General features: G+C 41.7%; 2 protein-coding genes and 1 non-coding gene across 5 annotated transcripts; 1 reads left to right on the forward strand and 2 right to left on the reverse strand.

Annotated features, from left to right (window-relative positions):
- Positions 1–654: 654 nt before the first annotated feature.
- Positions 655–6638, forward strand: vtnb (vitronectin b). Of its 2 annotated transcripts, none has more exons than XM_040032027.1 (8): positions 655–840; positions 2427–2543; positions 2645–2860; positions 3383–3522; positions 4786–4942; positions 5692–5850; positions 5936–6247; positions 6354–6638. In XM_040032027.1, exons 1-8 carry the CDS (start codon positions 777–779, stop codon positions 6491–6493), a joined length of 1305 nt encoding a protein of 434 aa, XP_039887961.1. In that variant the 5' UTR covers positions 655–776; the 3' UTR covers positions 6494–6638. The 2 variants fall into 2 exon arrangements, with proteins under 2 accessions (XP_039887961.1, XP_039887959.1); XM_040032025.1 differs by having other exon boundaries at positions 657–840; positions 5933–6247.
- Positions 6639–9222: 2584 nt separating this feature from the next.
- Positions 9223–9296, reverse strand: trnat-agu. Its single transcript has one exon. It is a non-coding gene; the product is annotated as a tRNA-Thr (tRNA).
- Positions 9297–9603: 307 nt separating this feature from the next.
- LOC120733694 (homeobox protein SEBOX-like) lies at positions 9604–11561 on the reverse strand. 2 transcript variants are annotated; one of them, XM_040032029.1, is made up of 4 exons: positions 11233–11561; positions 11010–11151; positions 10677–10852; positions 9604–10588 (listed from the first exon to the last, which is right to left on the reverse strand). In XM_040032029.1, exons 1-4 carry the CDS (start codon positions 11293–11295, stop codon positions 10055–10057), a joined length of 915 nt encoding a protein of 304 aa, XP_039887963.1. In that variant the 5' UTR covers positions 11296–11561; the 3' UTR covers positions 9604–10054. The 2 variants fall into 2 exon arrangements, with proteins under 2 accessions (XP_039887963.1, XP_039887964.1); XM_040032030.1 differs by having other exon boundaries at positions 11334–11558.
- Positions 11562–13793: the final 2232 nt, after the last annotated feature.

Here is a 13793-nt window from a genome sequence, read left to right on the forward strand (position 1 = left end):
AACAAATACCCGGAAACTTCAAGGCTAGAGATAAGGAAGCATTAATATTGCTCTAATCTGTCTGCAAGCTGATTGCCTTGTTCCGTGGTGTTGAATTTAGTCATCAACTCCCATCTTTTGGTCATAATCCAAACTGGAAAGGAGGGAATCCACAGGTTTCACCTGCATTTTTTCTTCTTCTCAGGGCTTAATTGGGGAGAAAAAGTCATTGTCTGTGTTTAAGGATCAATAGAGAAAAAAGACAAGCCTAATGTTACAATGTTTGAGCTTAGATATTATCCTAAATTTGCCCGGAAATTAAAAATACAGTGCACACACTTACTTTATGACTCAAGAGACACCTTCAGTTTTTAGTTGAGTTTGTAATTCTGTGTTTTAACCATTTTCATATTGAGAAGCATCCAGATAAACCTATAATTAATAACATTTTCATAAAGTAAATGAAAGTTATTATAAAATTATACTGGGTGATAGGTTTACTAAATAACATCAAATTAAAGCCATAAAGTGTTCATGTTTCTGGTCTGTAGCATGTTTCTAGGACAGATGGGACAGAGATCAGCTTAATGATTATCAGAGTATTGACCAGTCAGGACAGCAGAAGCCTGGGGGGTCAACAGCCTCTGAAAAATATCTATTGATCATCTGCACACAGTACTAAACCCCAAAGTGGGGCACCCAGCTCAAACCCAGCTAGTGGTTTAGGTTAGTAAGCAGGATTTTAGAATAGTACACCTTCAGAGTTTTAGTTTGGGTGATTTTTGCTGTGAGCCGACATGAAGCCAGCGGTAGTTCTGCTGGGCCTCGTCCTGTTGTTGAACACCGCCTTTGCTGCAGAAGGTAAAACATTTTTGATGTGCATTTTGTATTATTGTTGATAGCAGTTGTAATTATTAGACATGATAGATCATATTTTTAAGTTTTGTATAATGTCTTGACCTTGATGTGTAGCTACTGATGTATGAAACAAAATGTACTATATTGTCAAAAACATTTGCTCATTGCCTTCACACATATATGAACTTGAGAGACATCCCATTCCTAATCCATGTGGTTTATTATGATATCGCTCCACCCTCTGCAGCTATAATATCTTCAACTCTTCTGGGAAGGCTTTCCACAATGTTAGCAGTGTTTATGGGGATTTTTGAGCATTCTTCCACAAGCACATTTGTCAGGTTAGGCACTGATGTTGGATGACAGGCCAGTCGAGTTCTTCCACACCAAGCTCGCACATCCATGTCTTTATGGATCTTGCTTTGTGCACTGGCGCGCAGTCATGTTGGAACAGAAAGGGACCACCCTAAAGCATGAAAATGTCCAAAATGTCTTAGTGAGCTGAAGCCTTAAGAGTTACTTTGACTGGAACTATGGAGCTGAGCACAACGCCTGAAAAACAACCGTCACACCATAATCCCCTCTCCACCAAACTTTACACATACCGCTCTCCAGCAACCACCAAACCCAGACTCGTCCACCAGAATGAGAAGGATGATTCTTCACTTCGGAGAACACGTCTCCACTTCTCTAGATCGAGTGGGGGGCGTGGTTTAAACTATGTTTGGTGATGTAAGGCTTAGATGCAGCTGCCATGCAAGATGGGACATACTTTTGGCAGTATAGTGTATATTAGCAGTTTATCCTGGTGTTTTCTTAGAGGTTTGTTTTATTGTTTTAATTTCTAATTAAATCTTTTTATTCTTGGACTCTACTGAAAATGCTTTGAATGACTCAGTTTTAAAATATCCTTCTTTATCTCAGACTTCCAGTTTATCCCCTCTCTGAAACATGCTCCTCTCCCTTTATTTAATTCATCTTTCTTCCAATTGGCTGCCTTATGCATACAGAATGTTTGAATGGGAGCTGAATCGAGCTTTTGTACTATAAGCCAGAGCTGTGTGACATCACACAGAGCCAAGAGTGAAAAATGGTAGAAATAGAGCAGCCTGAGCTCGCAGGGACGATATATAGCATCCATTATTCCACACCATAATCAATGAAAGAATCCCTGTCATAGGCTGATAGGTGGGAACATGTTTTTAGTAACTGTAACTCGTGTTTTACACACTTTCCCCTTTAAATATCTAAATGAATTGATTTCAATGACTCTTTGAACCCAAAACACAATTTTGTTGCTTCCCTCTTATTCGTGTCCCAATTCTTCAAATTCATTTCACCTTGGTAAATAACTGTAAATATTTCAAACGTTGACAATGTGAAATATTTTATTTAGTGATGAATTAGGAAGAATCTAATCCTAACTTTATATCCTATCTTTCTGATAATGCATCTGGATTGTTTTACAGCTGGTGTGTTTAAACGAGTAAAGGGTCTGATTACTTCTGGTTTCACTGATTATTGAATGGTAAACTCAGACCAGGTCTACACGCTGCGTGATATCTCACACTAAAACTACTTTCCCACAGAGTCCTGTGCAGGTCGCTGCGGCTCCTTCAGCCCACAGAGCAAATGTCAGTGTGACTCCATGTGTGTGTATTATGGAAGCTGCTGTGGGGACTTTTACACCATCTGCCCCAGAAAAGGTCAGTGCTGTGCTGTGTGACAGTTTCACTAAAGAGTCAGCTTGAATTTTCTTCTCCTTTGAAACGTCACCATCTGACAAAACCTCACGTTCTACCTTCAGTTTCTCGAGGCGATGTCTTTGAGGAACCACTGGAAGAGACGAGCCCGAGCACAGCAACTTTTATGCCAACCTCAGACACGGTTATACCGACTGTCACACCCAATGTCACACAGGGGCCCACACTACTACCTGTGGATCCTGATGCCATGCCCTGCAGTGGGCGGGCATTTGATGCTTTCCTGCAGCTGAAAAATGGCTCAATCTACGCTTTTAGAGGTAATCCTGATCACATAACAGGACAGTTTACTTCTACTTCTACTTTTACTTTTGTTACTTTGTTGCCATTGTGTAATGTCTCTCTTTTTAATTTCCTTAATTATTCAGCAATGCTGTTTTTTTCCAATACAGAGAAGAGAAAGTTATAATCAGAAGATGCAGAATTGATACAGTGCCTAAAAGTGTAAATTATGGTAAAAACTAATGTTAATAGCTTAAAAGATCCAAACATTAAAGAAAAGGAGGGAAAGCCTTTTCAATTTCATCCAAAATTAAAATAAAAATGATAATAATTGTTTGAGGAAACTAAATGCTGAAGGAGCTTTTGCTCAATGAAAACAGAATGTGTTTCTTTAAAAAGTAAACGATAAATGAATACATATTTGCAGTCATTTTGAACACAGACCCAAAATCAGACTTGAGTACCCATTCGTGGAAACTTTGTGGATTATCCTGCTGCAAGATTTGAAACTCTTTGAATGCTGATGTAAACACTGATCCAGAGCCTGCTCTTCCTCGTAGGTGTATATTTCTTTGAGCTGGATGATAAGTCCATCCTTCCTGGTTACCCCAAACTCATCGAGGACGTTTGGGGAATCAGTGGACCCATCAGTGCTGCATTCACACGCATCAACTGCCAGGGGAAATCCTACATCTTTAAGGTATAAGCTACCATATTTCTTTGTGATGAGGTCCACAAAAGGCTCCACCTCACACAAATGTGTGGTTTTTTTTGGTGGTGTGCATGTGTTTTCAGGTTTAATTGAGCTACATTTATTGTTTATTCTTTTAAGCCTCTGAAAATTCAAAATGAGTGCCTACAGTTGTAAAAGCCATTGTTTTAAACCATTTCTCTGTAACTCCGAAATACTCAAACAGTGACTCTGTTGCGTGCAATAATTCAGGTCAAATACACTATCCAACATTATGGCAGAAATAATGCTCTTCAGCCCCACACTGGCATGAGTGTTGCTAGAAAATGGTGTCGCTTCATTACTCATAATATTGATCTGTTTCTTTATTGATTCGGTTATTTGTACAGTGCATATGAAGAAGAATTGTGCATTTTTTTCTTGCTATACCCTGCCAGTGGTCTTCAGCTGGATAAAATGGAGTAACCTTACAAAAAAAACATAAGAAACGTGGAGAGAAAGCGGTGTTCTTCTCAACTAACTAACAAAAGTTGTTAATTATGCAAAGTATTAGCAGTATTTTATATTAGGGATGAGCTCTGGGCCTCTTCTTGTTTGCAGGGGGATGCACAGGCTGACAGATGAGGTCAGGCAGGCGTCTCTATGGACTCTATGCAGATGAGATTGTGATCTATAGTGAGAGTAGAGAGCAGGTGGCGGTATGAAGACGAATTAAAGTCAGTAGAAGCAAGATGAAATATGTGTGTGAATGAGAGGAGATTTAAGCGCCTGGGGTCAACAATCAAAAGTAAAAGACGGTGCACAATAGAGGTGAAGAAGAGACAGGGTGGCAGGGTGGAGTGGGTGGAGATGAGTGTCAGGGGTGATTTGTGACTGAAGTGTAGCAGCATGAGAAAGAGGGAATGTTTACAAGATGGACCTGCTGTGATATATGGTTTGGAGGCAATGGTGAAATGAGTATATCAGAGGCAGTTGGAGAGGCAAGGCTGAGGTGGTTTGGACATGTGCGGCGGGGGGATAGTGGAAGATGGTGAAGATGGAGCTTTAAGGCACCAAATTACTGGATGTAGTGATAGAGGACGTGCAGATGATTGGTGGGACAGAGGATTGACTGAGATGTTTGCAGCGACCCCTAAAAAGAAGAAGAAGATGATGATTAGGAATGTTTCAGACTTCAAACCTTCTTTAGGGAGAGTAGTCTGTTGCCCTCATTAACACTCCCTCGCAGCGGTATCCTCAAACTTCAATGCTCTGGGCTCCATTTTCTCTCAGGGGAACCAGTACTGGAGATTTGATGGTGACGTCCTGGATGAGGACTATCCACGGCTTATTTCAAACGGCTTTGATGGCATACCAGATGAGATCGATGCTGCGTTTGCCATACCAGCGCCAAGTCACCGTGGCAAGGAGAAGGCCTACTTCTTCAAAGGTATTTGTACTAATGGGTGATAATGTTTTTTATCATATACAAGTACAGCAGGGGTTTCTAAGTGTTGCTCGTGATCTGATAAAACTAAGGAAGATGACTTTGCATGTGAATATATAATGGCTTTTACAAGAATAGGGAAGTAGCACCCTATCACACAAAACAAGCAAATTAATAAACAAAGTTGTTTTCATGTTTTTTGGGGGGGGGTTTTGCTTCATTTTGTTAATAATTAGTTAAGGAGCTGAATACGTACTTACTTATATTGTAAATATTTTACATTTTTAGGAAATGTTTAACCCACCACATTTATCTGAAAGTCAAGTTATTTTGTCTGTACTTGATAAAGTTACCCTTAACTTTACCCTTAAAGTGATGACTTCAAACAGAGCACTGCTATATTCGTTTATTATTTTAATGCAGTGTCTTCACTTGTAACATTTGGTGCTTTTCCTTCTACACTTCACCTCTAAAGCAAAATTTCCTTGCATCATCATTTCACGGCAAGTTGTAAAGATGAGCAAGTTATAAAGAGCAGTCTGATGACACCCAGTGGAGCACAGAGGTTAAAGTTTTCAGAAAAAGTAGTTAGAGGCAAAGCAAAGAGTTACAGAATCTGATGGAAGCAAATGCAGATGGCAAGGTTTTATCTGCATTTGTATATCATTAAAAATGCATCGGCAACTCCACAGCCTCATCGTTTCTCTCTCATCGAGTAAAATCCTGAAATCTGATTTTTCTCTTTTCTTCAGGGGACCGGTATTACCAATATGAGTTCAAGCACCAGCCTTCCCACGAGGAGTGCATCCAGATGAGCAGGTCCTCCCCTTCTGTGCTGTTCACACAATACACAGACCTCTTCTGCGATAACGCATGGGAGGATCTCTTCACTGAGCTCTTTGGAGGATCCTGTAAGGACCTTGGTCTCTTTATGCTTGTCTGTTTCAGATTTTTTTTTTCTTATTCTCCATCTGCATGACTTTTGTATTTTAGCAGTTACCAGTTCCCAAACAGGCCCTTGGTTCATCAGCAGGGATTGGCAGGGTATTAGGCCCGTTATAGATGCTGCCATAGTGGGGCGAGTCTACACCACTCCCAAACCAACTTCACCTCCGACCGCAAAGAAGTGGAAGAGTCGGAGGAAGAGGCCCAGTAAGAGGCGTGGACAGCGAAGAAGGCAGAGTCGCCACGATGACTTTTGGTTCTATGATTTGTTCGACCTCGGTGATTACAGTGACAGCTCTGAAGAGAGCATCATGCAGGAGTACCAAAGCACCCCCGTTCAAAATGTGTACTTCTTCAAGAAGGGTAAATCAGCCTGAAAAAAAATGAGTCAAAATCCTTCCAAAAACAGCTCTTTATTCTTCCTTAACACCTTTTGGTTTGTGTGTTTCCTTTTTGTTTTTAATATCAGATAAGTACTACAGAGTGGATCTGCAGACAAAACGTGTGGATGCCACTTACCCTCCCTATCCTCGATCTATCGCAAAGTACTGGCTGGGCTGCAAGCATGAAGCTGCTGCACCTGATGCATCAAGGGCAGAAAAAAGATAAATACTTGTCTTGACTATTACAATATGGGGCTAATGATGACAACACCTTTGACCCTTGCATGTAGTTCAGGATAGACACCTCTCCAAAGGCCTCTTAGGTGGATACACTGAAATTATTCAAAATTAATAAACTTTACATTTCAGTGCTTGAGTGCTTTGATATTTTTGACCACATGGCAGAGATTACACACACATCTAATGTGATCTGTAGCCATGCATCATGCCTACATGCCCAAACTCAACACCCAGCCTTTATCAGTGTTATCAGTGGGAGAAATGTTTCACCACTCATCCATCTTAGCTTACAGCAGATTTGCTCAATCTTTTAAAGACTACAGTTTCATACTGACCTAAAATAACACCATATATATATAGTTGGTAGATTTCTATAAATTAGATATCTAGACTAGTAATATATATCATATAGATATAGAGTTTAAAAAAATAACTGTCAAGTGTTATAAGTTATGCAAATAGCCACTCATTTACAGAGTTAGGGAATGGCTGCTATCACAGCATTAGAAGATGGTGAAAGATTTACTCCTTAGTCAGGTGCGGATGGCCGTTTACACAGTAATAGGGGCAGATGTGATGGTTATAAGGAAGAACAGGACATGCAGAGAGCGTAGAGAGCGAGAGAGAGAGAGAGAGTCGGAAGCGAGAGAGGAGAGACCACAGAGCGAGGAGACACACACAGAGAGAAGAGGACCACACATCCACAGATGAGAGAGAGAGGCGAGACACACACCGGTTGTGGGGGAGAGAGAGAGAGCGAAGAGAGAGAGATGAGAGAGAGGCCACACCGAGATGAGAGAGATGAAGATATGCAACACACCGAGAAGAGAGCATGACACACACTACAGAGCGAGAGATCAACACCCCGAGAGCACGACGGACACACCACAGGAGATGGAGAGAGAGAGAATGAGAAGAGAGCACAGAGCGAGACTAGAGAGAGAGAGCACACTACAGAACAGAAGAGAGAGAGAGCGCGAACGAGAGCGATGGACACCACGAGCAGAGAGAGACACACACAGAGAGAGAAAGAGAGACATAGAGAGAGGAGAGATCGAGAGCGAAGACACACACACACCCACAGAGCTAGAGAGAGAGAGCGAGAGAGAGACCGCGAGATAGAACGAGAGAAACTACAAGCGAGAGAGAGAAGCGACGAGCACACACACAGAGAGAGCTAGAGATGCTAGTACCACATCACATAGATTAAGAGAGAGAGAGAGAGCACCCACAAGGGAGAGAGAGAGAGAGACACCACACACAGAGAGGAGAGATAGAGAGATAGAGAGATACCCACACACGAGAGAGATGAGAGATGAGACGTAAGGATCGACACACACAGCAGAGACAGATAGAGTAGAGATCGAGACACACACACACAGCTAGATAGAGGAGAGAGGACACAGAGAGAGAGCGAGAGAGCGAGCTGACACACAGAGGCGGACACACAGAGAGAGAGATAGATGATCGAGATGAGAGAGAGATGAGAGAGCGACACACACCCCACACACATAAGCTCTAGAATCTTAGAGATAGATAGAGAGAGATACGACACACCACATAGCGATAGAGGATCTAGAGAGATGGACACACACATATATAATAGAGAGAGATCATATATAGACTACACACACACACCCACATAAATATAGATATATATAATATATAGATACACAACACACAACACATATATATATATATCTATACACCACACACACACATCATAGATATATATATATATATAACACCACACACCACATTATATATATATATTACAAACACACACACATATAAATATATATCAACACACACACACCACATATATAATCATATATATACACACACACACACACATAATATATATATATATATATATCACACATATATATATCAACACACAAATATGATATAATCTATATATATACCACACACACACACATATATATATATATATATTCTTCACACACACACACCACCCCATATATGATATATGTTTGTATATATATATATATATATCTATGTTCTTCCTCTACACCCCCCCCCAATTTGTGCACATGTCGAGGAGGTGTCAGGTTACATTCACTGTGTGTTATACTTGTATAACTATGCATGTGACAAATAATAAAGAACCTTGAACCTTGAACCTATAAGCTTAGGGAAACCTGCAGACGGAAGAGGTCACTTTCCTCCCCCTGAAAATGCTGTATCTAGTGGGACTGAATCAACCTTTTGGGGTAGCACTGACCTGGTTTTTACAAATGCAACATACAACTGAATATGCGCGCACACATACAGGCCTCTGTTCAGTGAATTCATGAGTATCCCTACAAGAGGCTGCCGTAATCCTGTGCTGACCTCTTCAGGTGGGGTTATAAAAAAAAAAAAAAAAAAAAAAAAAAAAAAAAGCGCCCTCTGTTGGGCAATAGGCCGGTACAAGGGAAAATATATCAAAATAAATACAATAAAAAGCTGTGTTACAACTTTGAAAAGGCATTAGGAAATTTGTATTAAGGTTTAAGTAATTTATAAACCACTACAGATGTTTTTAACATAACCTGATATTATCGAACTGTGCATCAGTGGAAAAAAACAAAAAACAAATACACACTCTGAGGTTTTTTAAAAATGAATAAAAATCTGATTTGCGTCAGTGTCGCAACATTTAATGTTACGGGAGTGTTTAAAAGTTTACTTTAATCAAAACAGAAAACAAAAAGGCACCGCTGGGATTCGAACCCAGGATCTCCTGTTTACTAGACAGGCGCTTTAACCAACTAAGCCACGGCGCCACGTGATTCCTGACCTCAAGAAGAGTTTATGAATAATAACACACAACCTGAGAGACTCGTTCAGGACACATTTATTAGTAAAAGATACGTTATGTACATAACATTGTTAATAGTAATATGCATTTTATTTACATTACAGATCTCCACGGCCTGCCATGAAAATCGTGAAATATACCCCCCCCCCCCCCCCAAAAAAAGGCGATCTGGTCATTCGTGTCCCATTTCCCCGTCACAACAGTTGGCATACCTTGTAACATAACTCTGGTACCGAGTTTCAGTTGGAAACAAGTGTGTCTCATTTACTTTCTTTCCGGGACTCCGCTGAAGCCCACTCAGCAAGGACAGCTTTGAGTCAAGTGCTAAACGTTATCTTTGCAACCCCATCCAAAATATAAACAAACTATGTGCAAAAAGGACATGTGAAATCATCTGATGTGCATCATACTGGTGTTTCTTAAATAGATAACGAATAGCATAAGTCACAGTTACCACCTCCCCAAGGTAGACTCGGCACCTTTGTCCAAAAAAATGTTAGCGCAACACTTTGAAAGACCGCGACATCACTGAATGGGTGCACTAGTGGAGGCCACCACGGCAACTGGCGACACAGCCTGGACGTATGGGTGTGAGAACGGATACACTGATGTAGCAGACATCCTGCTGCAGGCTGGCTCGTAGCTGTTACACAAACGGACGTGTTGTTGGACGTGGACCCATTCATGTCGTGGTCTTCAATATGTTGCTCTCAGTTTTGTCAGTCATGCCAAAAGATAGTCAATCATTGAGCTGTCCAAGCTGGGCAGACTGGGGACCATCAGGTCCTGGAAGCACAGATCCGACAGGTCGGCCAGGGTCTCTATAGAGCTGGAGAGAGCCTGGAGGCCTTGCCGACTCTGGATGTCTTCCTTGTGGACAGGATGGCCACGTTCTGCTGGCTGTACCCCCCGTGCATTGAGAAAAGCTTCAAAGTCCTCTGGTAAATCCAACTCATCCAGCCCCTCGTATGGAAACACGTCTTGGCAGTAGCTGGTGAAGTCCTGGGATTGGTGGCAAAAGATTTGGGGAACGCCTGGTGACTTGGTCTGGATGTCCAGGATTGACGAGAGCCTGGTGGACTGAGGTAGACTGGGCACCCGGTAGTCTGTTGGAGACGCAAGCCTAGGACTAGGAGGTGGAGGAGAAGCCACCTGAGGAGTGCACGGTGTCTTGTGCCTGACCTGTGAAGGTTTGGTGGCTCCTCGAGTTGATTTCTTAGTCTTGAAGAAGCGTGCGCGCCGATTTTGAAACCAAACCTGAAGAAAATTGAGAATTACATGAAACTCTTAGTCAACAAAACAAGTGTACGTTGTCTAAATTAGCCTTAGGTCGCACGTGTCCTACCTGAATTTTAGACTCCGGTAGTCCAGTTAGAGTGGCCAGGGTTTTCCTCCCATTGATATCCGGGTAGGGTGTAGCAGAGAAGGCCCTCTCCAGCTGGCTCAGCTGCGCCTTGCTGAATATTGTGCGCTTCCGGCGGCACTTTGTCTTAGAGTTGATCGTGTATGGAACATGGTGCACTTTAGAGGGAGGGCAAAACGTTTTGTTAAAACTGACAATTACATTTTAAATGCAGAAATTAATTTGCAGAGTCAACAGCCCACAGATTTATACAGTTGTTTGGCCTCAAACTATATCACATTTTAAATGTGCAAATATAAATACATGTCCACCTACCCGTGCTGGAGCGCTGGGCCGACCCGTTGTTGTTGCTGTCAGTCAGTGCATCAGGCCATAACTGCTCCGAGAAAAACGTGATGATCTCAGAAACATTACCGCTGGTAAAATCCATCCCGCACGCTCTGTCCGAAGCACGCAGCTAAAAGGGGAAATAAGTTTCCGTGAGTGAGTCCCAGACACTTCTCCAGTGAGCAGGCATGATGTCAGAGGGATTTTATACCCGAGTTCTGCAGACACAACACGACCCCCTGCGTGGCATCCTCTTGCACATCACAGACGCCATCGGGCTTTGCGAACGCGTGGCTTTGATGTGCTGCTCACCTGTTAATGGCTGTCTGGATAATAGGTGTCTGTTTGATCCCCTATGGCCCGTTAATGGGCCCCGTTTAGACCAGAGAGACAGCTTGTCTTCAGCTGCGGACAACGAGATGCTCCAGAAACCTTAAAATGGAAAGATGAATCAAAGACACCCGCAGATGAAGAAATAAACTTATCGTGGGCGCGTTTTCTTTCATTTTAAGATCATTTTCGAAGCAAGACACTCTGATTTTATGGCAACTGTTTTGGCCTGAAATTATAAACACATGTGTTACTAATCAACAGCGGGGAGGGGGGCAAATTAAAATGATTGGAAACACCTTGAAGCGCCAGAACGGCTGCTCTGATCCGGGTCTAGTTTTGTTTTTAATAGTGCCCGTAATAATGATATTCATGAACGTATACAGTGTAAGGCATCCGCACTACGAGGAGCGAAGCGACACCGGCACTGTTTTACTGATTTGAAGCTCCAGTCTGCGGCACATCCTCTACCGCGCGCCGCCTCCTGGTGCGCATGAAAGCGCGCAGTGGAAGCGTATTGGAGAAGTTGTGGGAGTGACGCTTCTGTCAGCTACAATGTGTGAAGGTGACAAATCAGGCTACTTCTTTTCCCACCCCTTTCTTCGTTGTCGGTTGTATTTCCACCGAACGAGACATCAAAACACCGGATCACTCGTAGTCCTTTTCAGCCAGTTCCCAGGCGAGTGCCAGACTCGCAGCTCCTTCACAAACAGACAAAAACGGGCTGCATGTATTAAATTACAACACGTCCACTGATTTTGCTTATAAGCAGATTTTTTGAATGCTACAATATATTTTGTAGAGGCTGCATGAAATAAAAATTAGTCTACTTGAACTGAGACGGCGGCCTTGTTGATTGGGTCAAATTAGCTGTGAAGTACTCTGACGTTCACCCTCTCTCCAGAGAACAATGCGCCATTTAAAAAGATCATAAGCCAAGCTCACGTGATTTGATTAAATGCAATAACATAACAGATGCAGTCGAAGAGGTCCCAGTAAACTGTGGAGTGCAAAGAGTGGCCTGTGTTTGTGTGGGACAAGTTTGTAATGCTGGGAAGTGGTCTGAAAAATGAAGGTGGTAGAAGAAACATTTTCAGTTCCACGAATGGGTAATATAAACGACCAAAGAACTTCTCCCCGAAAGAGTTTGTTTTAAGAGGTGCTTACAGACTTGTAGCAGAAATAATTTCCTTAAGGAACCATTTTCGGGAAAGCTCAGACTGTTTGTTGTTGTTGTTTGTTTGTTTGTTTGTTTGTTTTTAGTAAAGAAAACTCTTGATGCATTTAAATCTGCCACGTCCAAGTGTAACCGCGACAGTGTCTTCTATAAAAATAAAACTGCACAAAAAGGATTAAAAGCTTCCTGCAAACACAAACTGCTGTTAGGAACACTTTGGTTTTAGATCATGGCCTAAAAATATGCAGCTACACAGTTTCAGCGTATGGAAGATAAATGCACTGTTTTATAAAAATGCAACTTTTTAAATGCTTTCTGTATGTAAATAATGACATAAAATTAAGTCGAGTGTTGTCTGTTCAAATTGTTATCAGTAATTGTTAATTAACTGATTAATTTGTATTTCAGATAATAACCTTTAGGTTTCACTGTAATGAAGATAGATTTGCATATCTCTTATTAAACAACGCTTCATATAAATATTCTCCCCAAAAATGAAAATACTATGAATAATGAGAGGAAGAAGAAACTATATGAAAACTGCCTTCCTGTGGCTTCTGTCACACATTAACTTGTATGGCGCCCACAGTGGCAGCTTTCCCAGCTCTCAGACTTAAGAAAAGTGCCCTGCAGTGTTGACTATTGAATGCTAGAGCCATTCAAAATGTGGGACACAGTCTCTGTATGTGGAAAAGCAGGAAAATGCATTTAATATGAAAAGTGGGAGGCATGGTCCCACCAATCAGCAGGTTCTGCAGATGATTGAAACATGTGCTTACAACAAATGTGAGTGCACAGCTGAAAAGTTTGTGATGACTTTGTGGTACAAAAATATCCGTTTTACTTGCCCTACTTTATTGTAAAGCCTTTTCTAAAGCTACAGCTGCAGAGATGAAAGGATCCACTAGATGGCAGCATTTAATCGCTTTTCATCTATCTATCTATCTATCTATCTATCTATCAAATAGATGTTAACTCATTCACTGCCATTGACGTCTATAGCCGTCAATTGCAGTGCATGAGTCAATGGGTTTAACTCATTCACTGCCAATGGCTGGCAGTGAATGAGTTAAATTAATTTTCGAATAGAGTATAGAGTTTGTTTGCGGGTTGCCAGAAACAACAGCTTATAAATCTGGGTCAATTGCACCGGACCAATCCAAACTGACTAAAGTATGACAGCAAGGTCAACTACACTGCTGGGTTAATAATACAACTTGAATGGATGCATGACAGTGCACAACAGCTCACAAATACAAACTAAA

The sequence above is a fragment of the Simochromis diagramma genome, unplaced genomic scaffold, assembly GCF_900408965.1.
Source record: "Simochromis diagramma unplaced genomic scaffold, fSimDia1.1 OVJJ01000216.1, whole genome shotgun sequence".
NCBI lineage: Eukaryota > Metazoa > Chordata > Actinopteri > Cichliformes > Cichlidae > Simochromis > Simochromis diagramma.